Below are 25,182 nucleotides of genomic sequence, written 5' to 3'. Positions count from 1 at the left end.
AACCAAAAACCTGATAAGTGTTCCCCTAATGTTTATTACTTTTTTTTACCCCAATGTGCTGAATCATCAGAAGGCCCCCTTACACATTAGATTAATGTTGGCCGAACCCGTCTATTTCTGCACATGATGTCGAGGGAGATAAGGATCTGATATGTCTGATTTCGGATTGCCAATCATTTTTGTTCTCCGTGGGATAAGCCAGCCCTAGAGGAGTCTGCAGTGGTTCTCTTGTAGAGAACACAGGAGCGATTGGCATAGCAAGCGCTCTAGTGTATGGAGAAGTTGGGAAAGATGGCTGTCTATCGTGTAGGAAGACCTTTAGCCTTGGCAACTAAATGCACATTCAGGGGATGCAAATGGATGGGGATGTGTTTATACAAATTAGAAAACCAAAAATCAGCATTTCATGATGCAATCTCCAATCTCCCTTGTCAGATATAGTATATGTATGTGCTCTGTAATCAGTAGACGACCGGTCACTCACAAACCTGTTGTCATTGCTAAGATTAATGTGTGCATTCACCAATTCTATGCCTTAAGAATTAAAGTGTTAATAAATTGTCTGCAATTGTATAGACATACATAAATGTATCGGGATTGTTTTTTCCCCTCCAATTGCAGAATATATACTGTATATGCAATAGCTTTTCTGAACCATAATTCCCATAGTCCTGTCTTCTCCGTCATCTCTTGCCTGTTGCTGAAGCATGTTGGGAGCTTCAATTCAATGACAGCTGGGTTGCCAAAGGTCTACCCCCTCTCCGTTGCTTAAAACTACAGAATAATCTAGATTAGACGCGTCTACACTCTATAGAAGTGTAACCTAGATAAACAGAGGCACTTTGAATTGAAAGTCCCCCATTGATCTCTGGATCTCTACAGCAGCGCGCAGAACGCAGACCTCTTACATGTTTAATTTTCTGCTTCCTTTTATAACAGCAACAGCAGCAAGTGGCGACGCAGCAGTTGGCCTTTCAACAACAGCTTCTACAAATGCAACAGCTGCAGCAGCAGCACCTCTTGACTCTGCAGCGTCAAGGTCTCCTTTCAATCCAACCCGGACAGCCCACCCTTCCACTGCAACCTCTCGCGCAAGGTTGGTACAACTGAAGAGCTTTTTTTTTTTTGTCTTAATTGTGTTTATTGACAGTCTGTCCCAACCAATTTAATAGTCTTCTACCCAGTGATGGTCGTGTAGAAGAGCACCTGTACGATTTAACCCCACTTGTAGTGAAGTCTGTACTGAACAATCGACTGCTGGTCATCCGGTCAGAAATTGGTGATGGATCTTTTTATTATATAATTTTTAAGGCTTGGATGAATATTGGCCAACAAGACCGGCCACTGGTATTAAAAACTGAGCATGTCGAATTTCAACATGGTCAATCCTTTTGTTCATACCTTGAGATAAGTCAATAGCATATGAACTCTCCGCCGAGTTGAGAATGCATGTGTATGGGAATGGCGGCAGATGGAATAGCTGTTGGTCAAATTGACTCTTGGGTGACCGTTCACTTAAGCCAACGTTGCAAGAAATCTGATGGGAAAGATCTACATATGTATGTTTTCGTACAATATTTCATTTTGTGTTGCTAGTGTTGGTGGCTAGACATTTAACCCAACCCGTTGCCAAACCAGCTATTCCTCCAGGGTCCACGATAATCCAGCACGCTTGGCTCCACTGAATGGGCATTTTTTTTAGTAGGAAGAGGTGCTTGACTCACAGGTACTGGTTTGAAGAAACGTTTTTACCCCAAAATATGCTTTGAAGGCGGGTAAGCCGATTCTGACCAAGTTCAGTTGAGATTTATCTAATCCATATGGTGAGTGTTACAGAAATCTAAAGCACCCGATGTAACAAGTTTCCATTGGTTGGAGCCAACCTTTTTGGTCCCATGAACATCACTATAATGGTTGTTGACTGCATTTTGGATACTATTTCTGCAAAATCAGAATTCTCTTGATGGGTATCTTTTTTTTTTTTTATAATTGTCAATTTTTATTGAAAATAAACATTTCCAAAGTGATTAACATATAACATGAATATCGACATTCTCTTATAGAAAACAGTGTCAAACAATAAATTGTCAAATCAATGAACCAGTAGGATGTTACCGAGATTATATTAGGTGGCATTATAGCGAATGATATACCAGCAGAATGTTCAACCATTGTATACATGAATCGGTATACTCAACAGTGTGGGACCAACCAATCATACAGGAAATGAACAGGGGGGTATCTGAAAATCAGAAAGAGAAGACCGGGAGTGGCTATATAGTCTAGAGAATCGGGTTATTGAGGCCCAAAAAAGTCCCAAGGAAGCCAGATAAGAATCAAATCTATCAATTGTGTCATTATGCAGGGCTGCGTGGTATTCAAAATTTCTAACATCATTAATTCTGGCATATAAGTCAAGTGTAGATGGGGGATAAGTTTGCTTCCAATGGGACGCCACCAAACATCTGGCAGCCGTCAAGACGTGTAAGAGGAGCCTAGTAGTTTTTTTTGTTGGAGAAGGTGGGAAAATCTTAAGGAGAAAAATCTGGGGGTCCAGAGGCAACATCATATCCAAGACCTGGCCTATCAATCCCTGCACCTGCTTCTAATATGGGTTAATCAGTGAGTAATCCCAGAATATGTGAAAGATTGATCCTCCCGAAAGTTTGTAACTCCAGCAGAGGGGAGAGATAGACGAGTCCAGCCTATGTAAGAATTCAGGTGTGTGATTACCAGAAATGAAGGATCTTGTACTGGTTTTCTTTATATGTGACACAAGATGCCGATATTCTTGCTCTCGACCAGACAAGTCCCCAATCTACATCAGTCAAGGCTTTTCCCAAATATCTCTCCTGATGGGCATCTTTTAATGTTTTTTTCCTAGTGGGCAAGTGCCCATGGCTTTACCTATCCTTCTGTGTCCTACTATTTTTAGTTTGTAGGATGCTACAGAGTATTCAAAGTGGTGATTAAAGGGCTATTTTGGTACAAAGGTATTATCCCCTATCCACTGGATAGATGGCAATCGTTTAGTTGGGGTGGAGACCTCTAACAATCGCCAGAACTGCACTCGCATTTCCTTATCTTCAGAACTGTATGTGGGCAATGGAGGGACAGGGCAAAAACGAGGGATGCAAGGAGGGTCCCACTAGAAAGACATGCACCAATCAAACAAAAATCACCTATCTAGTGGATTGGTGATACCTCATATTGACTAAATACCCCTTTAAAAAGCTATTGGTTGTTGGCATGTGTAGATGGTGCAACAGTTCATCTGTAGCAATCACTAGGATTGGGGGGCTCACTTTGATTATTGCTGTAGAGCCTCTGAGCGAAACCCATGCTCTTCTATGCCTTTTGAACCCCAAAGGAATAAGATTTGTTTTACAAGCGCTCGCTGAGGAAGTCCATACAGCTCTACCTTATATGTGTACTCAGGACTTCTGCTTTATTGCCACAGAGCCCTTTTCGTACACCTCCTATTTTTTCCCATTGTTCCCAATGAGAAACTCTCCCTCTCCGGCATTCTCTATGGTTTACCATGTGGTGGAGATTAGGATAATGTTTCACTGCAGTATTTTAAGTACGGTACTCTATAAAAATTATAGTTTGCCTATCCTTTGAAAATTGAAGACACTTGGCTCTTTTTTGTCGATTCGCAGAGAACTACTGACCCATGGTCTACACAGGGATGGTGGTCTGCATTAGCGGGTAGCTCTAAGCCCAGATTGGCTGGCAACTGTGACAGATTTGCTCATTTCTATCTGTAAAGTAATAGTGGACATGTGTTTAAATTTTAAAGAGCTTTTTACATCATTCATAAATTTTGGCTTCCCAGAGAAGACTTGGATGAGATTGTGAGCATCAGGAAAATGAACACTCTGATGAAGAAGCCCTGAAAAGACTGCAATTTGTAAACAAACTGATATAGGAGAAGTTGTTGGGGTCTTCTGGCTTTGACAACTCCTCCTTAAAGGGATTGTCCACTACTGGACAACTCTGTTTGAAAGGAACAGGGTCTGCTATGATATTTTTTATTGAGATTGATGGATCCTTTGTTTTCAACTGTGTATAGAGACATTACCCGTTGTCTCTGAAACTCTTCTTGAAAAAGACAGGAAGTAGAAGTTTAAAATGCAAGAGTGCTATTTTTTTAAATAAATATAGTGATATGAAGAAATAACATTGCCAAAAACCATGTAACACAAAAACCAGATTTAAACAATAGGTCACTTTCTGATGATAGCTTCCCTTTAAGGAGGACCTGTCACTTTGCTCAAAAATTTAGAGTTAAATGCCTTGTAAAATTTCTTGAGTTCTCCTGGTTCTGCCGCTCTTTTCCGTTTTGCGCTGCGCCACTCCACTGCAGAAATATTTACCGTATATTTGTTCCTTATTGGCTGAAGTACCGTATGTGAAATCACTGCTTTGAAGTCTAACTGGGTACTTCTTTAGAGTCTTCTCTGGGGGGAGTGCGCCATCACCCCGCCCCTCCAAAAGTTGCCAATCACAGCTCAGCAGCTAATCTAAATCAACTGTGATTGGCAACATCTGGGAGGGAGGGCTGAAAGTGCCCAGCCACAGAGAAGACTATGAACAAATGCCCAGATTGACTGCATAGCAGAGATTTCACATACTGCACTCCTAAAACACAAATGTGAATATCACTGCAATGGAGAGAAGCAGCGCAAAACGGAAAAGATCGTGAGAATCAGGAGCTCAGGGATTTTTACTTGGTATTAAACTCCGATTTTTTTTTTGATTTTTTTTTACCAAGTGACAAATTATCTTTAAGTACATTTACTTGTAATGTCTGAATCGCCTATTAGATTGTACAAAAAGCAGAAAACTCTTTTTGCGCTGCAGGTTTTTGGTTTCAGGCTGACAGGTCCCTTACATTTTGAGTTTGTTGCACTGATGTCAATGACATATTTATTATAATGGAGACAATTTGTCCTAACAGTGTCTTACAAATTACAGCTGTTTGCCAATAAGCCAATAAGAGATGTGTCACCGTGCGGGATAATGTGGCTGTAAAATACCGCTATTGATTTCCCTTATACAGTAATGCATCTATTGATAAATGAGCATGCCGGAGCGATTGTTCTACAAGGCACAGGACTTCACTATGCATAAGTGTGCAATATTTGTAGACCACCTAGCTATCAAATGTGCCTTTACAAATCTATTTTTCACAGTTGATGATAAGGATCTCCACTACTCATACAAAGTCAACATACATAACTGGCTACTCTCCTGCTGCGTTGTGTTAAAGATGACTTTGCATGTCAAAGTACCCTTAGGCTCCAAGTCACCGGGCCAGAAATCATGTATGGCCATTTTTGGGTACTGAAGTTCAGCTCCCATTCACTTCAATGGGAACTGATCTGCATAACCTGAGAACGGCCTCTACGCAGAGGCTACGACGTTCCTGTTCTGTACATTTTTTTTTCGTTCAGCTTTTATGAGACCTTTTAACAGCTTATCGGTGAGTGAGTTGACTTTCGGAATTCACCGATCTGATATCGAACCTATTCTAAGAACAGGCTATCAATATCAATGTCCCTTTAAAATGGATGTCCACAAGAAAACATAATTTTGTTTAGCAAAACCAAATACAAAGTCAAAACTTTTTTTTCCAGAATAGTTTCATAAAATATTTATTTTTAGAGTGGTTGGGGAATCTATTTTTCATGTACAGAACTCCATTTGCCCTACATAGGCATAGGGGTAAATTATACCATTCTGGCTACCAACAATAAAAACATCTGCAGCCACCACTAGGGGGAGCTCAGGATCGTACCGCATACATTGTTACTATGAAGTTGAATGTATAATCTGTATGCAGTAAGCTCTTATGCTCCCTCTAGTGGTGACTGCGAGTAGAATAAATGTAATCCATTAACTCTGTCTACACACAAGGAATTTTGAGTTATATACCAGAAAAATGAAGCTTCATCTGCTACAGAGATATTTTATCAACTAATCAGTTTATAATTGATATGATTGAATAGATTGACCGTCACTTAAAGGGGGATTATATAAGATTAAAAAAACATGGATTTTTTTTTGCAGAAATAGTGTCACTGTTTCTGTTCAGCTTAGTTCTTTTAAAGGAGTATGAGCATTCCCATGTCATAAAGTGTTGGCATATTGCTGGAGCTTGACGTTATCTTACAATCCCACCTTTGAGATCCTCACGGATCCTGAGAACTAAGCGGTCACATTGCTAAATCTTCTTCATTCTCAGGATCATGGAGGTCCCAGAGGTCAGGTCCCCACCATCATAAAGTCATCCTAGCAATATGACATCACTTTGAGCTAGGAACAGCTCTTTAAGAAAATTTGACGGAGCTGCAATAGTTGAACCTGCCCATACACAAAGAGTGGCGCTGTTTCTGATTGCAATCTGTTCCAAGTTTTAAGCTCACTTTGAACTGTTGGGAATCCATGAAAAAAACCCTGTCTACATGCTGACTACTATATGTGACCTCCAGTGGTTTCCGGTCAATGGTCATGTGACTGCTATACAGCTTGGGTGCAGAGACCATTGCTAAATGCTGTGCGACCGTGCCCCCTCCATGACTTCTGCCCACTCCTCCAGATATTTGCTGGATGCTGGTAGTATTTTTATGGAATGGGCTCATGCCCAGCAGAGGCCGGCTGTTTTACTGTGCAGACATCCGCCAGTAACTCCTGTGATTGTAGTTTGTTCTGATCACAGCAGATTAACCCCTTACATTTTGGGGTCATCAGCAGCCATAGCATCTATGGTTAGAAAGTAGGTGATCCCTCTGCTATTCCCATTGGTTCCCCGCAGCACAGTTGCAGGGACCTTTTGGGTTGATTAATGGCAGCCAGAAGCCCAATTCAAACCTTTGCTATGAAGCCTCCAAATTTCTACATACGCCTTGTTGACTTATCTCAATGTCTGAGAACGTTTCTACCCAGATGTGTGAATGATATGAGCAGCTGGACTTTTATGAGGTTTATTGCCCCTTTTAAAAGACACGTAGGGCGGGTTTATACGAAAATCTTTGAATTTGATTGCCAGTTTCTTTCTCAAATTAGGGTCAGCGATCTCCTCTACACAGATATAGTCTTATGCCAGGGAGAGTAATTTGAAACTGATGTCATTACGAGCGTTAAATCAACTTTCTACTTGTTTGAACATGGTCACCTGGGTCCAGAAACACAAGGACAAAGCGAGGTTGACTTTGTTTGTCTAAGAGCCGCTGATACTTAGGTTTTACGAAATTGAGTTCTGCGAGGAGCAATCCGTCACCTGTCCCCGTAACATACATTTTTTACACCGAAGACCACATTTTCCTTCATAATGAAGAGAACTGAACTGTCCTGAAAATACATTGCGGCAGGAACAAAAAAAGAAGTCTGTGACTAATATTTAATAAAACGTCAAAAAAAAAAAAAAAAAAAAAGAAGCCTTTTGCTACGAGTCTTGAAGCAGCAGCGGAGAAAGTAAATACTTGCTGCTGCTAAATTCTCCTTGGTGATTAACCGTTTTTGTTTTTTTTTTACAGATCCATCAACCTCCCTTCTCTTGTCAATTTCCCGTTGCGTCCGCCATTTTATTATTTAGTGATCAGTATCAGTATTGACAAGCGCAGTGTATGCACGTCTCCTTCCATTCCACGTCTCCTCTTACATCTCACGTCGAGATTCTTCTCTAGTCCGTCCCGGTCGGTAGCGATTCTCGCATCCAGTTGTGTTAGGATTTGTTCTGTTCTTTTTTGTTTATTTATTAAGTTATTTGTTTAAATTCTTTTGAAAATTTCAAGCCCGGAATCTTGGAGAACTCCTCTTCTGACATAGTCTCCCGCAGGATGGGGAGGGGGAGTAGACTATCATCCTTCGAGTGGCTGAATTTACAGCCTGCGCATTAATTTGCGAATTAATTAATTAGCCGATGAATTTTAGGGGGCTTTGTGCCTTTGCAACACTTGAGAGGCATTACTACTGGCATGGAAAAGGAATATTACAATTTCATATTGCAAAGGAGTGCTTGGCTAATTAATAGATGCATTTCCTTTAAATACCAGGGCAAAAAAAAAATTATAAAAAAAAAGGGCTCGCCTTCGTTTGACGCGCTTTAATGCAAACACGCCGAGAGACGCCGACATATTAGCATCAGAGGACAATTGGATGCGCCATTGTTTTAATGCAGAATCAGGGGAGTAAGGGTCAGCTCTGTTCTGAAGTAATTGTTAGTGTGTAGACAGTGCTGTCAAGTACGACTGCTAAAAATATATCCTACACTGTCACTTTGCAAGGTGCGGGAAAATAATAGCCTACACTCCGCAAAAACGGAACACGGGGTTGAGCCGTAACCTTTTTTTTTTTTCTCTTTTTTCCTCTCTTTGTTTAATTTGTCTCCTGGGTTTAATTTTAAAGGACATGTGATAATTGAATATGTCTAATAGCTAAATACTCATTTGGTACCAAATCTATCAAAATATAATTGGCATTTTTCAAATGTGCGATGAGTCAGTAGAGGGAGGGAGAGGGGGAGACCGAAACCGGCTCTGGGGCCAAATGATATATTTCGAAACTATCATATCACCAAATATATTAATAGGTGTCTATTCTCTGCTAGTACTAATGGCCAAGAATGTACAAATGTTGTTACAATTTAGAATTTTGGTACATTTTGATAAAGGGCCTTATTTTGTTTTTTGGTTTTTTTTTTGGAAGGACCTACTGTTTTGGTTAATGCAGCTTTTCTCCCAAAGGCGGGGAAGGTTATTGGTCTGTCGTGCAATAATTTACTCCTCTTTGATATGCAAAATATCCACGGTGAATAAAAAAAAAAAAAAATTCTATCAGCCTCATTTCACACTTCTTAGCCACTTACATTCTCTAGAGTCTATTGCCTCATTAGACCACTGCTCTTCGAAGCCGGTATAATTAAAATCTTTAACAGTTTAGAGAAGTAAAGATGTTTGGCTGATCACGTCGAGATGATTATCTGTCCATTGTATTCGCAATGAAAAAAGAAAAAATTAAATTTAAAACCCCGGCATTATTTTTTTTTATGATGTGTTCCGAATCAATAAAACCTCAGCTGCCTCTTTTATTTTTAATGTGGCATCTTGAAAGGGCCGTGATTTAAATTCTTGCAACGTATAGTTAGCATTTGCTAATAAAAGGCTAAGCATCGTCTGCACAACTAAAGGTATACGGAGTAAGGGGAAGACAATTAGGAATACTGGGGCGTAGAATTATGGTTGTTTTTTTTATTTAGTTTTTAGCATTGGGTCTCAATGCAAAATTTGTAAAACAGCTTTCCCTTACCTTGTACCATTTGTGATACTAATTATAGGGCATCAAGGCCTGTGACTGCCACCGTGAACCTCCCAGAGCTGCGCCACTGCTTCAAGGCACTTTCTTCCTATGAGAGATTTTTTAATGCTGTTTGTCACATTTGCGGAGTAACGGTTTTGGTATTGGGGGTTCTGGTCTATTTTGTGGAGACTTAACTGGTGTTACTGGCATTGCATGCTGGGAAGTGGTATGCTAATTAGCTTTCCTTCAGAAGAAAGAGATTTGTCTCTCTAGTGCCAACTATAGAAAGATTTTTCTTTCTTTCTCCATTTTCATATTTATCTTCAGTTCAATCCGATGTATAAATTATCTATCTTTTTGAAATCCTATCCATCTATAAAACTATGTAATATATTTATTTTTCTTTCTTCCTTTTCCTGTCCTTCCTGGTCCCTTCCTTCCTTTTTCCTTCTTTCCGTTTTCCTTCCTTCCTTTTTCCCTTCCTTCTTTTTCCCCTTCCTTCTTTTTTCCCTTCCCTCCTTTTTCCCTTCCTTCTTTTTTCCCTTCCTTCCTTTTTCCCTTCCTTTCTTTTTTCCCTTCCTTTCTTTTTTCCCTTCCTTTTCAGTCCCTTCCTTTTTCAATTTCTTTCCTTTCCTTCCCCTTTCCCTTCCTCCCGCTTTCCCTTCCTCCCGCTTTCCCTTCCTCCCCCTTTCCCTTCCTCCCCCTTTCCCTTCCTCCCCCTTTCCCTTCCTTCCCCTTTCCCTTCCTTTTCCTTTCCCTTCCTGCCCCTTTCCCTTTCTTCCCCTTTCTTCTTTTTCTTCCCTTCCTTCCCTTTTCCCTTTCTTCCTTATTTTCACTTGCTTCCTTCTTTCCTTTTTCCCTTCTTTTCTTTTTCCTTTACGTTTTCCCTTCATTTTTCTTTACTTTTTCTTCCGTTCTTTCTTTCTTTCCTTCCTTTTTGCTTCCTTTTATTATTGCTTCCTTTTCCCTGCCTTAATTTTCTCATTTCCTTTTCTCTTTCTTCCTTCTTGTAACTAAGTATCAATTGTCTGTTTCGGTGTCTCTGTGTACAGTTTGTTTCTTGTATATACCCCTAACTACAGCTGTAGCAAGTACCGTCTGTACATGTGGTGCACACTACTCTTATTATTGCCCTGAGGCTGATTGTGTAACGTTGCCGCTCTCATGTACAGTACATGAGTGACTGTGATAACTGAACCAGACGCATGCTGCCAACAAATGCTACATTATCTATCTATCTATCTATCTATCTATCTATCTATCTATCTATCTATCTATCTATCTATCTGTCTCCTATTTATCTATCATCTATCTATTATCTATCTATCTATTATTTATCTATCTATTATCTGTCTCCTATTTATATATTATCTATCTATCCTCTATCTAGCTGTCTATCTTGTCACTATGTCTCATGAGTTCTTGAATTCTGAACAATTCTGTTGAGAATTTGCAGACTACGGTTGTGAAAATCAGGATTTTTGGGGGGACGTGGGGATTAATATGGGCAGTCAACTAAAGTAAAATACAAATAAACTGTAGTAATTATTCCGTGCGCTGATCTCTTGCTGTGTTCACTGGTCAATGACAATATTTCTTCTACAGATTAAGAACCCCCCTCCCTAAAAAAAAACCAAACCTTTTTCTACTTCTGTCTTGGATCTCATTAGCATTGATCTGAGCCCTGACAGTAATAATGGGGTGAGCTTTCGAGAAAGTTCTGTATTTTTTTTACAGCAGACACATCCATCAATTAGCCGAGCAGAACTAGAAACCAAAATTAATGAGAGAGATAGGTGTGTTAATGAAATAATCATAGTGTAATCAATTTGACTGTTAAAAAGTGAAAAGCATTTCAAGGAGACGATGTGAATTCATAATTTACGTCTGCGCGCCATTAATAAGAAATGTATTTCATAACAAAGCTATTTGTCTTCATTTAAAACGCGGGCACAAAAAAAATGTGTCTCTCATTAAGACGTCGCATTGTCACAATATTCTGCTTTTTGCACTGGAAAGGGAAAGCGCCTAGGGGTGCAGAGGTAATGGTGGCACCTATGCCCTGGTGCATAGGGGTGCAAAAGTAGCGGTGGCACCTATGCCCTGGTGCATAGGGGTGCAGAGGTAATGGCACCTATGCCCTCGTGCATAGTGGTGCAGAGGTAATGATGGTAACGATGCCCTGGTGCCTAGGGATGCAGAAGTTATGGTACCTATGCCCTGGTGCCTAGGGGTGCAGAGGTAATGGTGGCACCTATGCCCTGGTGCCTAGGGGTGCAGAGATGATGGTGGCACCTATGCCCTGATGAATAGTGGTGCAGAGGCAATGATGGTACCTATGCCCTGATGCCTAGGGGTGCAGAGGTAATGGTGACTCCTATGCCGTGGTGCAGAAGTAGTGGTGGTACCTATGCCCTGGTGCCTAGGGGTGCAAAAGTAGTGGTGGTACCTATGCTCTGGTGCATAGGGGGTGCAGAGGTAGTGATGGCACCTATGCCCTGGTGCATAGAGGTGCAGAAGTAGTGGTGGGATCTATGCTCTGGTGCCTACGGGTACAGAGGTAGTGGTGGCACCTATACTTTGGTTCCTTGGGGTACAGAGATAGTGGTGGCAACTGTGGCTTGGTGTCTAGGGGTGCAGAGTTATTGATGGCAATTGTGCTCAGGAATGCCAGGGTAGTGGTGGCACCTGTGCTATCATGCCTAGGAGGGGGCTCTCTGTCACAGAAGACACCAGCAGGAGTATAACTATTATGGGTGCAGGGTTTGCAGTCACACTTGAGCCCTCAAGTCTATGGGGACTCAAAAGTACCTTTTGGCCTTCATGAGAAGACCAATACTATTAAAGACCAGAGATAGTTGACGGCACTGTTGGAAGTTTGAATTGGGGCCCAGTAGCATCAAGTTAAGTAACATATGGTAGGTGGGGGCCTTGTTACAGACTTTTTTGGGTGGTCCAGAATCTTCTATTTGGGCCACTGGTTGTGTTCCAAATATTCACAAAAAAGGCAGAATAGCTATTGCCTAAGCAGATAATTGATATGGTTCACTAGAAACTAATGCTGGCAGAGGGGTATCTCGCAGGATAGGTAATAAATCTCTGATCACTGCTGGTCTGGTAGCTGGGATTCATTTAGATCCCAAGAACAGGGTATCAATGTCTCCAATGTGATTGGATCCATGGTGCACATGCACAACCGCCACTCCACTCTCATCTGTAGAACCGATGGCACAGCTACCGCCTTCAGTTTGACAGATGTAACTAGAACAATGGTTGAGCATGCTATCTAACGTTGTATTCATGCCCTGAGGGTCTAACTACTAGGATTCATTTAGATCGCAAAATCTGGTCCCAAAGTCCTCTGTGTGTGTGATAGGATCGATGGAGTGCATGCTCAACCGTCACTCCATTCACTTCTGTAAGATTGATGTAACTGCTGTCTCCTTCAGTTCGATATACTGAGCATGCAAACTAATGCTCCATTCACCCAGGGGGCTGTGGGACTTTTGTTCTTGGAATTGGTGAGGGTCACAGCAGTTGGAATTACACTGATAATACATTTATCCAGTATCATTTAGTCGTTAAACTTCTTTAAGATGGTGGAGACTCAGTTGTAAAAGGCAGTGTACCCAAGAGATAGAGATAGATGGCAGTGACCCATCAGCAGCAGATGACCCTGTACTACCCAAGTATTTCAGGGTTGTACAGATACATACATAGGGGGTGGAATCCACAGCAAGTGGCCAACGCTTTCAGATGCTTTCTTAAAGCTGTTACAGGTCCAACCCTTAAAGGGTTTTCTTTTTTTATAAACTGAAAACATTCCTGTAGGGTATGACCTCAGTTTATGATCCGTCAGTATCTGACCACTGGGACCTCACTTCTAATTTTTTCCTGCTTTGGCACTGTGTCAGGATCTGTTAGGCCTGCCGAGGTCATACCCCAACGTAATCGTAAATTGATAGCAGATCCTACATTTATTCTTTCACCGTATGAGATGGGAAAACCCCTTTACAAGGGGGTTTGTCCAAGGTTAGAAAAAACTTAGGAGCTTTCTTCCTAAAACTGTGCCATACGCTTGACCCAACCTATGGATAGTTGAGGTGCTATTTTTTTTATTTTGAGGTTTACAGGTTATAGAAGAAACGAAACCAGTAATATTACTAATAACACTAGTTATAATCGTGGATGACAAAGCCAGATGTGGAGTCATCATTTATACCGGGGCCTTCCAACCTGTGGCTCTCTACCTGGTGGGAGTTTCGTAGGAGTTGGAGAACCAGATTGGAAACCTTTGACATGGACTATGCCAAAATTCTTTGGGAGAATGAAATCTCAAGTTGGCCATACACATAAGATAAGCCAACAGCTACCTCCCCCGGACTCCACTTTTCACATTACATTAGTGTGAGGCTCAACCCAGCATTCATGGGCTTTCAACAGGAAGAGAGGAGAAAGCTGCTGCCAAACGGCTTTGGCAGCCAACTATCTCTCCTGGAAAAAAAGGATCCAGTGTCGAAATTCTAACTGCCCGATCATTTTCTACTCCAACATAATCTGTTGGGGGAGAATCAGAAGAGTCGGGAGACACTCTCCTACATATCTTCTGGTCCCACAGAAATGGGTATGCGGTGTCTCTTGTTTTCTTTGGCAGATCCCGCCAGTATAGAATAGAATCTAATGTGTAAGGGGGGCTTTTAGTCTTTATTGGCAGTTTCCCCACGGGATAGAAGGGGTTAATAAAGGCTACGCCCATGCTTAACTCCTGTTGCATGCAATGAAAGCAGAAGCTAATTCATTAAAGAGATAGATGCGGATCTGATTGAACCGCTTCCCATTATACACTCCAGATCCTTGTGTCGTGTAACTCTTGGGAACGTTTTCATTAAAACAAAGATAATTTGTATGTTGATGAGAATCCTTCCTCAGATACAACAAGGTCCTCGCTGATGGTATTTTTTTTCTCTCTCCTTTAAGATTAATAATCTGCTTTTAGTTAAGCAAATACCATTGCAGAAAAGAATGAATTGTTGCATTTCATTATCCTTTGTAGGGGGGACATGGCTCGGGCTTTGTTTACTGACTCTTTGATTTAATTACTGTTTGAGAAGGGCTGAATTAGCTGTTAATTGATTTAATTATCCAATTTGTTTGTTTCAGGCATGATTCCAACAGAGCTCCAGCAGCTCTGGAAAGAAGTGACTGGTTCGCACACCGCCGATGATGTCGGTTGTAACAACCACAGCACTTTGGACCTGTCCACGACGTGCGTCTCTTCGGTGGCATCGCCCAAGACCTCTTTGCTCCTCAACCATCAGGCGTCAACAAATGGACAGGCATCACTTCTTACTCCGAAAAGAGAGAGGTAAGAAGCAGAAACTTGGGTCTTCATAAGAAGGAGATACCTAGAGATGCTTTCATCCTCTTACTGATCTCCTTTAACCATTTGATGACTTAACTTCTTCAATCCCTCAGATAACAAATTCCATCAAATTAGTGAACCAAGGGATGAACTTAGATTTGTGTCCTTGGCTAATTCATTAAGAAGTGATGACGCATCTTTGCCAATAATCAATTTGTGTTGTCTTTTAAGTTATGAGACAGATTTCTTCTCTCTGGAGGGGGATTAATTTGTAAACCAGCTAAAACTAGAGGCTTCTCCAAAAGGAAGAGATTCCCAATGGTAGACAGCTATTTTAGGGTTCTTGCCCCAAGTTAGTGCATAGCATGGCATTGGTAGGATCAGACAGATGACTAAGGTTCAGCTCAGGGGAGTACAGTTGAGATCCTTGGGGTGTATGATTTCCAGGCATTGCTTTATGGGAAAAAGCATACAAATTAGCTCACCTCCTAAAGGAATCAATGTTTCTTTTATCAATCAACTTAGAAAATAAAGCAACAACCCACCTGTAGACAGCTATTTAAGGGTTATTGTCCTATGTCAATACAGTCGGGTCCTTTTTGGATCAGATACATTTGATTAAGATTGTATTGGTTCTCATTGAGGAGATCCAGATGGTGTATGAAGTCCGTCTTACAGGCACTGCTCCATGAGAAAAAAATATGCAAACTAGTTCTACTTCACAAGGAAGAAAGCAGTCAAACGAGATTCCTCCAAAAGGAAGAGTTCTTTATCTGTAAACAGCTGTTTCTCACAGTATGAGAAGTGATGCATTGAATTCAGCCAACCTAGAAGGGTATCTTCCATACTTCCATTTCCTTGTCTTCCCTATCCTTTCCTTGTTTTCCCATCCCTCTCCTTCCCTTTACCCAACTCTTTTCTTTCCTTGCCTTTCCCTTCCTTTACTTTCCCCTTCTCTTTCCTTCACTTTCCCCTTCTCTTTCCTTTGCTTTCTCCTCTTTCATTCACTTTCCCTTTCATTTTCCTTCATTTTCCCCATGTCTTTCTTTCCCTTGTCTTTCCTGCCCTTGTCTCTCTTTCCTGCCCTTGTCTCTCTTTTCTGTCCTTGTCTCTCTTTTCTGTCCTTGTCTTTCTTTCTTGTCCTTGTCTCTTTCTTGTCCTTGTCTCGCTTTCCTGCCCTTGTCTCTCTTTCCTGCCCTTGTCTCTCTTTCCTGCCCTTGTCTCTCTTTCCTGCCCTTGTCTCTCTTTCCTGCCCTTGTCTCTCTTTCCTGCCCTTGTCTCTCTTTCCTGCCCTTGTCCCTCTTTCCTTCCCTTGTCCCTCTTTCCTTCCCTTGTCTTTCCTACCATGGTCCCTCTTTCCTGCCCTTGTCCCTCTTTACTGCCCTTGTCCCTTTTTTCTGCCCCCCCTCCCTTCCCCTTTCCATCACCCTTCCTTTATTTTCCTTTTCTTCCTCTCCCCTCTCTACCTTTACCTATCATGTCCTTCTTTCCCTCTCTACATTTTTTTCTGGTTTGATGGATATGGCATTGTTTCCCATGGAGCAACATCCCATGGTAGGTCTTCATGCACCACCTGGATCTCTCCAATTACTCTGTCCACATGATTTTAGCAGTGGTCTCAAACCTCCATCTCCAGCGGCTTCGGGGCATGCCGGGTGTTGCAGTTTTGTAACTACTGGAAACTTTTTTTTTTTTTTTTTTAGTCCGTGGCTTTGCAGAATTATGAGATGACTAATGTTACGATAGAAAACTCCATTGCTCCTGTTAGACTAAAGTCATAACTCGTTTTTAGAAAACAGACAGATGTAGCAGAGCTGGGTTGTAATTCAGTAGCTAATTTGCTTTTACAAGGCTCTTGTATGAAGACGTATTATCTTACCAGCCCGTCCCTAAGCAGCATAGCATTTCACTATATTTGCCTTGTCATATTATTTCACCTAGTGCAGTAAAATCCATGATCCTTAGACATGATCCAGTCGCTGTGATACATTTTCACATCCTGCACATGTTTAAATATTCCCGCAGGAAAAAAAAAACTTTAATTTTAAGGTCAGGTTCCAATTTTCGACACTTAATAAATCCATAATTTTTAATACGGCCGATGTTAGCGCGGTGCCACAGCGAGAGTGGTTGGCTGTCTGCTTGTACAAATGTGGCACCTGGCTTCTGTTTAAATCAGTCGCACAATAGGAGCAATTATTTCATTTCCCCGGCGCAGAGGTCACAGCCATAGGATGTATTTTTAGACATACAGGATTTACAGTAAAGTTTGCAAGCGCCGGTGCTGAGCGGGAGTTGGGTGCCGGTGACGGTCCACCTGGAGCCTGACCTGCTGCAGCTCTACAGCAATTCCAGATCTGTAACGTCATTTCTAGTCTCCATTCCTATCGTCAGCAGATTGAACATGTAGCACTTGTTGGGATCTATGCGAGTTTTTGTTCATAAGGCTAACGTTAAAGGATTTGGACACTTACGGGTACAATTTTCTTTTCTTAAATGCATATATCTGGGGCTAAAATCATGGGTTTCATTAAAAATTTGCACATTTTGGCTTTTTATAGCCTACTGTACCTCCTCTACAATTGCTGGCTGCAGAATAAGTAAACTGTGACTTCATCAGTGAGCTTGTTCTGAGTGAGTTTAAAACTCTCTTATCTGCCTTCTTCTGAGCTCCTCTGTACTATTTTGTCAGCGTAGAGGGCATCAAAGTTGAACTGAACTTTGACGTGGTCATAAAACATCTGAGGTCATAGAAAGACAATAAATAGTCACAATCTCTCCAACAGAAGAAATGTATTCACCTATTCTCTGTTAACTCATTCAGCAGTTAGCAATGTGCAGGAGACAAAAAAATAGAGCCTGTAAAAGTCAAACGGGAACATTTTTAAAGAAACCAAATTGCCAATATTATTTTAAGTTCAAAATACGTGGTTAAAATAAAATTAAAAAAAATCCCAAAAGCTGTCTATAGTCTTTATTTTAATACATAATGGGGTCTTAAAACACACATTTTTCACATATTTTTCAGGAGGAATAATAGCTTATGTCGTGTGTTCTTAAGCAGTTACTTGTTCTACTAGATATTGAGGATTTTTGTTTTGTTATTTGGGGTATTATTTCCCCAAAAAAGTCATTTATTGCTGGTTGCTACTTGCTTTGGTTTAGTGGTCAAAATATAATAATTTCTTTAGACTTTTTGACTCTTGGTTATTTTATTTCTATTTATACTGCTTTTCATTTATATTTTATCACCATTTTCCAAAACTATATATTGTCCCAATATGTTTAAAGTCGAATGCCTGAAGGACAGGTTATTTTATTTTAGTTCAGTTTATTTATTTCTATTTTTCTTCACTTGTGTATTTTTGCCCTTTTTGACCACAAATATGTAAAAAAAAGATAAAAAGTTAAAAAAAAAAAAAGCTGATCTACTCAGACTACAGCGAAAAAAAAGTGGGAATCTAGTTGGATGGCACAATCATCCACCAATAAAGCTCTTGATAAAGACAACAGGTTTATAAAAAAAAAGTAATAAAATGATATAAAATATATTAAGAATACATAAAAAAATAAACATCAAAAATATATTGTCGAAGTGCAACACATTTTGGGGAGTCATAGTCCCTTCTATTAAGCCAGAAGAGCTTCTCTAATAAAGAGGACTCCGACTCTTCGAAACATGTTGCTTTTTGAAGATATACAGTGCTGTGCAAAAGTTTTAGGCAGGCGTGGAAATAATGCTGCAAAGTAAGATTTTTTTAAAAATAGAAGTGTTTTAATAATTTATTTTTATCATTTAATAAAATGCAAAGTGAATGAACAAAATACAAATGTTAATAAAATCAATATTTGGTGACCGCCCTTTGCCTTCAAAGCATCAATGCTGGGTACAACTTCCACACAGTCGGGGATTTTGTAGGATTTTACTGAGTAACCAATGATACCAAACATGATCATACTTTTCAGATGTAGGTTGAAACACAGTCATTAGCTAAAACAGAAACAACTGTCTAGAAGGATTAAAGCTGGGTGATGAGCAGTCAAACTATGCTTCAAAAGTGAGGTTGTGGAAGACAGTTTCATGTCATATACCATACATCATGGCAAGACTGAGCACAGCAGCAAGACACAAGGTAGTTGTGCTGCATCTGAAAGGTCTTTCCTTTGAGAAGAGTTCAAAGCAAATTGGGGTTTCGAGACGTGCTGTTCAAGCTCTTTTGAAGAAGCGCCAAGAAATGGGCAACATTGAGGGCTGTAAATACAATGGTTGGCCAAGGAAGCTAAATCATGATTACAGCTCTTTGAAATCGGAAGATGTCCAGCAGTACCATCAACTCAGAACTGGTGGGAACCAGTTACAACCATCTAGTGTCTGCAGAAGTCTAGCCAGAAGCGGTCTTCATGGAAGAATCACGGCTAAAAAAACCCCTTAACCTTCCTCTTGGAAACAAGGCGAAGCGACTCAACTATGCATGGAAGCATATGTACTGAGGTGCTGAAAACTGGCAGCAGGTGTTCTGGACTGATGAGTCCAAATGTTAATTATTTGGTTGTAACAGAAGCCGTTTGTTCACTGAAGGAACGAAGAGTGACACAATAATGAGAGTCTGCAGGGACAGTGAAGCATGGTGGAGGGTCCTGCAAGTTTGGGGCTGCATTTCTGCAAATTGAGTTGAGGTTTTGGTCAGGATTGATGGCATCATCAATCCTGAGAAATACAGACAGATACTTATCCATCATGTAATATCATCAAGGAGGAATCTGGCTCCAAATTTATTCTGCAGCCAGACGACCCCAAACATATGGCAAGGAGCCCTGCAGGTGATGATCCGGCACCCACAGAGCCCTGATCTCACATCATCCAATCTGTCTGGGGTCACATGAAGGATCCGCACAAGCCTCATCCACAGAAGATCTGGGGTCAGGTCTCCAAGATGTTTGGAACAACCTCCCAACAAAGTTCCTTCAAAATCTGTGTGCAAGTGACTAAGAAGAACTGATGAAAGCAAAGGGCGGTCCCCAAATATTGATTTAGATTTCTCCTTTTGTTCATTCACTTTGCATTTTGTTAATTGATAAAAAATAAACTAGTGACACCTCAATTTCTGAATGTATTGTTACTTTTTGCAGCATTTTTTCGACAAATGTCTAAAACGTTTGCACAGTACTTTCTGTATATATTTTTATGTATTCTTAATATATTGTATTACTTTCGATAAATATATTGTCTTTATAGAGAGCTTTATTGGTGGATGATTGAAAGTTCTAACTAATTTTCCTTTTTTTTTTTTTTTTGCCGATCTAATCTGATTAGATCCGCTTTATTACTTTTCCTATGGACGTATCCTGGGCAAAGTTTGGCATCTTCTAGCCTTCAGGATCCGGGAGACTTTGGCTTCAACCCATACAATTACCGTTGTACTTATGCTGAACACAACCTTTTGAGGTGAGCGCTTTTTTTTTAATGCCTTTTGTACCCATCCCCATACTTACTCATTCATCCTTTCTAGCGCTATTTCATGTTTCCGGTATTTTTGGGCCCCCCTGTGAATTTAGTAATAAAGAGAGTAATATTCAGTAAACTAAACAGTAATGTAGTAGGAATTGGAGAAATAATTGTATTTTTGGTCTGTAATGGCGTTTTTATGGATGGTGATAATACCACAGGGGTCAGTCATTTGGGATTTTATTCCAAAAAGGCTCATGTAAGTTGTTTACTGAGTGTTTTTCTTAAATGGTCATTATAAAATAGTTTCTTTTGGCTTTTTTTTTACTCTTCGTCATGGTTCCTCTAAGTTTTGTTTTTGAACCATCTTCCAGAAAAAAATCCAACGTAACCGTAATCTTTCACAAAAAAATTGGAAGAATATTTTGCGACCCAAAAACAAGAAAGTCCGCACAGATCCCTTTCTGTTCGATTGCATCGCTACAGTATACCACAAGTCTAATGTTTCATGTCTTTTCTTTGCATCCTATCTGCACCTTTTCACATCACTTACTTCCTCTATCACTTTTTGCAAATGTCGTTATCTGCATTCCCACCCAAAAGAGAGGAAAAACAGGCATGTCTAGAGATCTGGAGCAAACCTTTCAATTGTTTTTTGAGTACTCAATCAGCACGGTGCTGGGAAAGTTCATCTGAACACACCCAGTATACACACATTACAAAAACAACAGCATTTCTGTGTTTCCTTTTACACCTTTTTCATGATAGCAGACAACAATATTTGATCGAGTGCCCAGTTTCCATATCGTACAAACAGATAAAACCCAGGGGCTGGTGAATGTAGCAGTAAGATACCACTGAAGTGTTGATTTCATCAACTTTTTTTCTTATTGTCGAGGAGTGGCTTTATTCTGATCTTGGCTTATAAACAGATGAAACATTCTTTAGCTCTAGCGCGTTGTGTGTCGACTGAGATGAACGCTGGACAACCTTCAGTCCCCCAACTGGTCTTGTGTGAGGTTGTGGTTTCCCAATGACTAGAGTTGGTGCCAGTTTTTTCTCATATCCCATTACATTGGTCGGTCACAACACTGGTCTGTGGCCGCTACATGGAAGCAGGAGAGCCGTCTCTTACCTGTTGGCATCCGCGACTCCGCTTTTGACTAGCCGGCTTGGTGCGAAGTCATCATTGAATTATGACTTGAATGTTGCGTCAGGCCAGGTAATTGAAAGAAGAGCCACTCGTGCCTGAAGGTAAGAGGCGGCATTATTTCTTCCTGTTCCTCGGCCGATGGAATGGGACTTGCAAATTGATGTGCACCAACTTTTCCAGTGACTGATGGGTCATAGGTTGCACAAAGCTAAAGTAGATTCTGGTGTACAGAAATCAGGACTAGAATTCCTTTATGGGCTACGTTCAGTTGGTAGCACTGGTGTTAATATAATTTCTAAAATGTTATTTTGCCTTAAAGATTTTGGAGGCACCGTCCCAGGACTTGCCAGAATTTATTATTTAACTGCCTTCCTCTCGATTTCAAGCCATGGCGACTTGATGGATGAACGCTCTGTAGGAAGATCGATCTTACACAAGTCTACCAGGGTCATCTCCCCCACTGACTTAAAATGAGGTGGTTCTTGGTTCACCATTCGACTACATTGACAGTTTAACTTAGAAGTTGTCCACAATCAAAATTCCTAAAAAAAAAGTATGGCCATTAGATTGTTTTGACTGCTGAAGTGCCTGATCCAACAATTTACAAAAGTTGTAGAAACAAAAGGAGCATTTCTATAATGAAACCTCTAATGCTTGTACTACCCTTGTCGCTGTCAAGGTCAGACTGACCCACCAAATTACTGTAGAATCCCTTGGATGGCACAAGTCCTTACTTAATAATTAGCCTCATTGGTCCAACAGGAGACGGACTCCTCCTCTCCTGTTGGACCATTGAGGGTAATTATTAAGTAAGGACTTTTGCCATCCAAGGGACTGTACAGTAATTTGGTGGGTCAGTCTGACCGTGACAGGCGACAAGGGTAATACAAGCTATGTTGGTTTCAAAAGAATACTGAAGTTCAGCACCTTTTAATTTCCCAATGGTTGTCCCTATCCCAACCAATGTTTAGCTATATAATTTCCAATTTTTTTTCTAACCATTTTTATTTTATTTCTTTTACCACCCCATCCTTTCAATACAAGTGTTCGATTTAGTGCCAACTGACCACCCTACAATATATGATTATTAGACACCTTCCTGACAGGCACCATTTCTGAGATGTTGTCGTGGTATCTCAACCGAAAAAAATGAGCCGGAGCATAAGTTGGTATGCATGCAAAATAGGAGCATGTTCACACTGGATATTAAGTAGACAAAACCTAAGACTGAAACAAAATTAACATATACCCTGCTGTAAGAAAATTAGTAAAAGCAATAATGCATATAAATAACATGGGGTACTTAGTAAACACAGCTTTTGATAAAAAAAAAACGTAAAAGCCATCCCACCAGCACCAAGGTGTACCCAAATCGGGATGGTCCTAACCTCTAGTGTGGTATTTCCTAGTGCTAGAACCGATGAGCGGGCGACACCGCACTGACATCACAGGAAAGGCACCAGTTTTTCATTTTTTAATATTTTGTTCTGTGCTGTGGATCTATTAAGAATGGATTATCCAGCATTGGACAACACCCTTAAAGTGAACTAGATCAATTTCTGTCTTTATCAGTTGGGCAAAGGATTTTTTTTTACAAAGTTTGCATCTCTTCCTTTAAAGGGGGCGTTCACACTTTTCATATTATTGATTTATCTTAATAGGTCATCAGTATGATATCAGTGGAGGTCCGATACCCGCTGCCGGCACCGATCAGCTACTTTTTTTAGCTCTGACGGTGGCCGGGTGTAAGGAGTAAATTGAGCCTTCAAAGCACAGTTCCTATTATTCTGGCCATGTTTAGGGTAATTGCTGGAACTGAAAACAGCTGATTGGTGCGGGTTCCTGTTGTCAGACCCCTGGCCATGTGGGGGATCAGAGATAAGGGGGTCCATTGGTCCATTTCATCCTTCAGAGCAGATGAGTTTGTACATTATGAGGAGCTTTTGGACCGGAAAGGGCCCATTTCCTGTTCTTTCATAGGGCCCCTCTTCTGTTTGTGTCCACTAGTGTGTGATGATAGTTTGGGGAACAGACTGTAATTTCCACTCCCTCTGGTTGGGTATTAAGCATTACCTGATTTCTACCTCTTGCAAATGCTGATCATGCACCACCCTTCTTCTGCGCGCTGTTTGCTTGCAAACCATCAGATTGTTTGCCTACATAATTGCTAGAAACTTTGTACAATAGTTTTTTTATTTATTTATTTTTATTGCGGCACATCCTTATTTAATTTGGAACCCTTTATTTTACACAACGTGTATAGTTGGAAGCGCACCTCAAGTAAACATTACAATTGGCTTATTAGCATTTTGCAGAATGACATTACATGAGCGGTAGATCACGATGCCTTCTGTTTCAGTAACATGATGAGATCTTTACGATGCCCTCCGCTCGGCAGGGAAATCGTTCCTTCATTGTCAGCATTCTTGTTCTGGAAGAGAGTGGGTTAACTTGCAACAATTACAGTCATTGGCTTCCCTGCCGATCATGTTGTAAGGTGCATGCCATCCATTTGCTGAGCTGATTCAATTACGGTTGCATCTTTAACCGTAAGTGAGCAATATATTACACAGAAGGATGCACATTGACTTGCTTTAAGCAGCCATGACAATCTGCTGGATACCGGTCTCGATTTCTATTTAACACATACACAAACCAGAAATGAAGAGAAAAAAACCCCATGCAATTCCCATTTCAGCGAGCAAGACAGTTCTTGGTATAGTCAGTGGAACAATATAGTATCACTGTGCACTTGGGTGTGAGAAGAGTGGAGTTATTGAATTTCATCTTTCAGATTCGGCATTGTCCCATCAGCCGGAAAGTAAGGTCAGGAGACAAAAGAGCACGAGCTATCTGCAATATGCACAGAGGGCCGAAAATATCTCTAATTATTCTCCCCTCCATCCCTGAAAAAAATTACAAGGAAGAAAAGAGACAGAATGAAGCAAAAAGACCCAACGTGAAAAAAATTCTACAAACATAAGACATCAGCAATTTTTGTATTTGGGTAAGGAGTGGGATGAATTAAAATTTGCTGAATTGTAGAAGTTTTCATTATGAATCTGCACTAATAATTGGAGAATAAATTTAAGTTCCAAATTCCATAAATTTGGATTGGCCGGAAGCTGAATTTTTTGGTGGTTTGATTTGCTAGAATGATGCAAAAAGACAATCTGCCCTCTATTTTTGCTTGATCTTTTTTCAGGGCTGAGAAGGTGTTAAAAATCCCCCCTTATTATTATTATTATTTATTATACTCATTTTGTCCCTTACATGTCCTGGCTCCGTAGCTCTCCATTTGGTCTTCTGTGGCTCTCTTCCTCCCTTCCGGCTTGAGTCTTCTCTTCCATTTTCCGGCTCCAGTCTTCTCTTCCATTTTCCAGCTCGAGGTTTCTCTTCCATTTTCCGGCTCCAATCTTTTCTTCCATCTTCTGGCTCGAGTCTTCTCTTCCAATTTCTGGCTCCACTCTTCTCTTCCATTTTCCAGCTCAAGGCTTCTCTTCCATTTTCCGGCTCCAATCTTCTCTTCCATCTTCTGGCTCGAGTCTTCTCTTCCATTTCCTGGCTCCAGTCTTCTCTTCCCTTTTCCAGCTCCATTCTTCTCTTCCATTATCCGGCTACAATCTTCTCTTCCTCACCTCCGGCCTTAAGTCATGTTGAGATGGCACATGAGTCCTAGTGAGCGCCAGAGAGAGTAAAAAAGCTCAGAATGGAAGATAGCACTAGAGCTGGAGGGACTAAGCAAGCCATCGATAGACCAGATGGAAAGCTATGGCTCCTGTACAGATCAGGGGCAAGGTGAGTAAAATAGTTTTGGGGTTTTTTTACCTCTCTGTTTTTGCCAACTTTTTGAGCAAGGTGCAAGCTCTTTCTAATATAGCTTGTATGCTATGCTCTGAAAGTGACTGAATTGCTAGA

The 25,182-nt window shown here is 40.7% G+C and overlaps 1 protein-coding gene across 19 annotated transcripts in view; it reads left to right on the top strand.

Moving 5' to 3' along the window:
- Window positions 1-25,182, top strand: part of FOXP1 (forkhead box P1) — a 734,927-nt gene that overhangs the window by 636,230 nt on the left and 73,515 nt on the right. For 10 of the 19 annotated variants that reach the window (XM_077276201.1, XM_077276197.1, XM_077276196.1 and 7 more), the window contains 3 exons: window positions 940-1,096; window positions 14,464-14,668; window positions 19,980-20,111. In XM_077276201.1, the coding sequence (XP_077132316.1) occupies window positions 940-1,096; window positions 14,464-14,668; window positions 19,980-20,111 (494 nt within the window). The remainder of the gene's footprint in view (window positions 1-939; window positions 1,097-14,463; window positions 14,669-19,979; window positions 20,112-25,182) is intronic. The other 9 variants (XM_077276205.1, XM_077276209.1, XM_077276211.1 and 6 more) reach the window with 1 other exon arrangement.

This window comes from Ranitomeya variabilis, chromosome 8 (assembly GCF_051348905.1).
Source record: "Ranitomeya variabilis isolate aRanVar5 chromosome 8, aRanVar5.hap1, whole genome shotgun sequence".
In the NCBI taxonomy this organism is placed as follows: domain Eukaryota; kingdom Metazoa; phylum Chordata; class Amphibia; order Anura; family Dendrobatidae; genus Ranitomeya; species Ranitomeya variabilis.
This window is presented reverse-complemented; position numbering and strand designations above follow the sequence as displayed.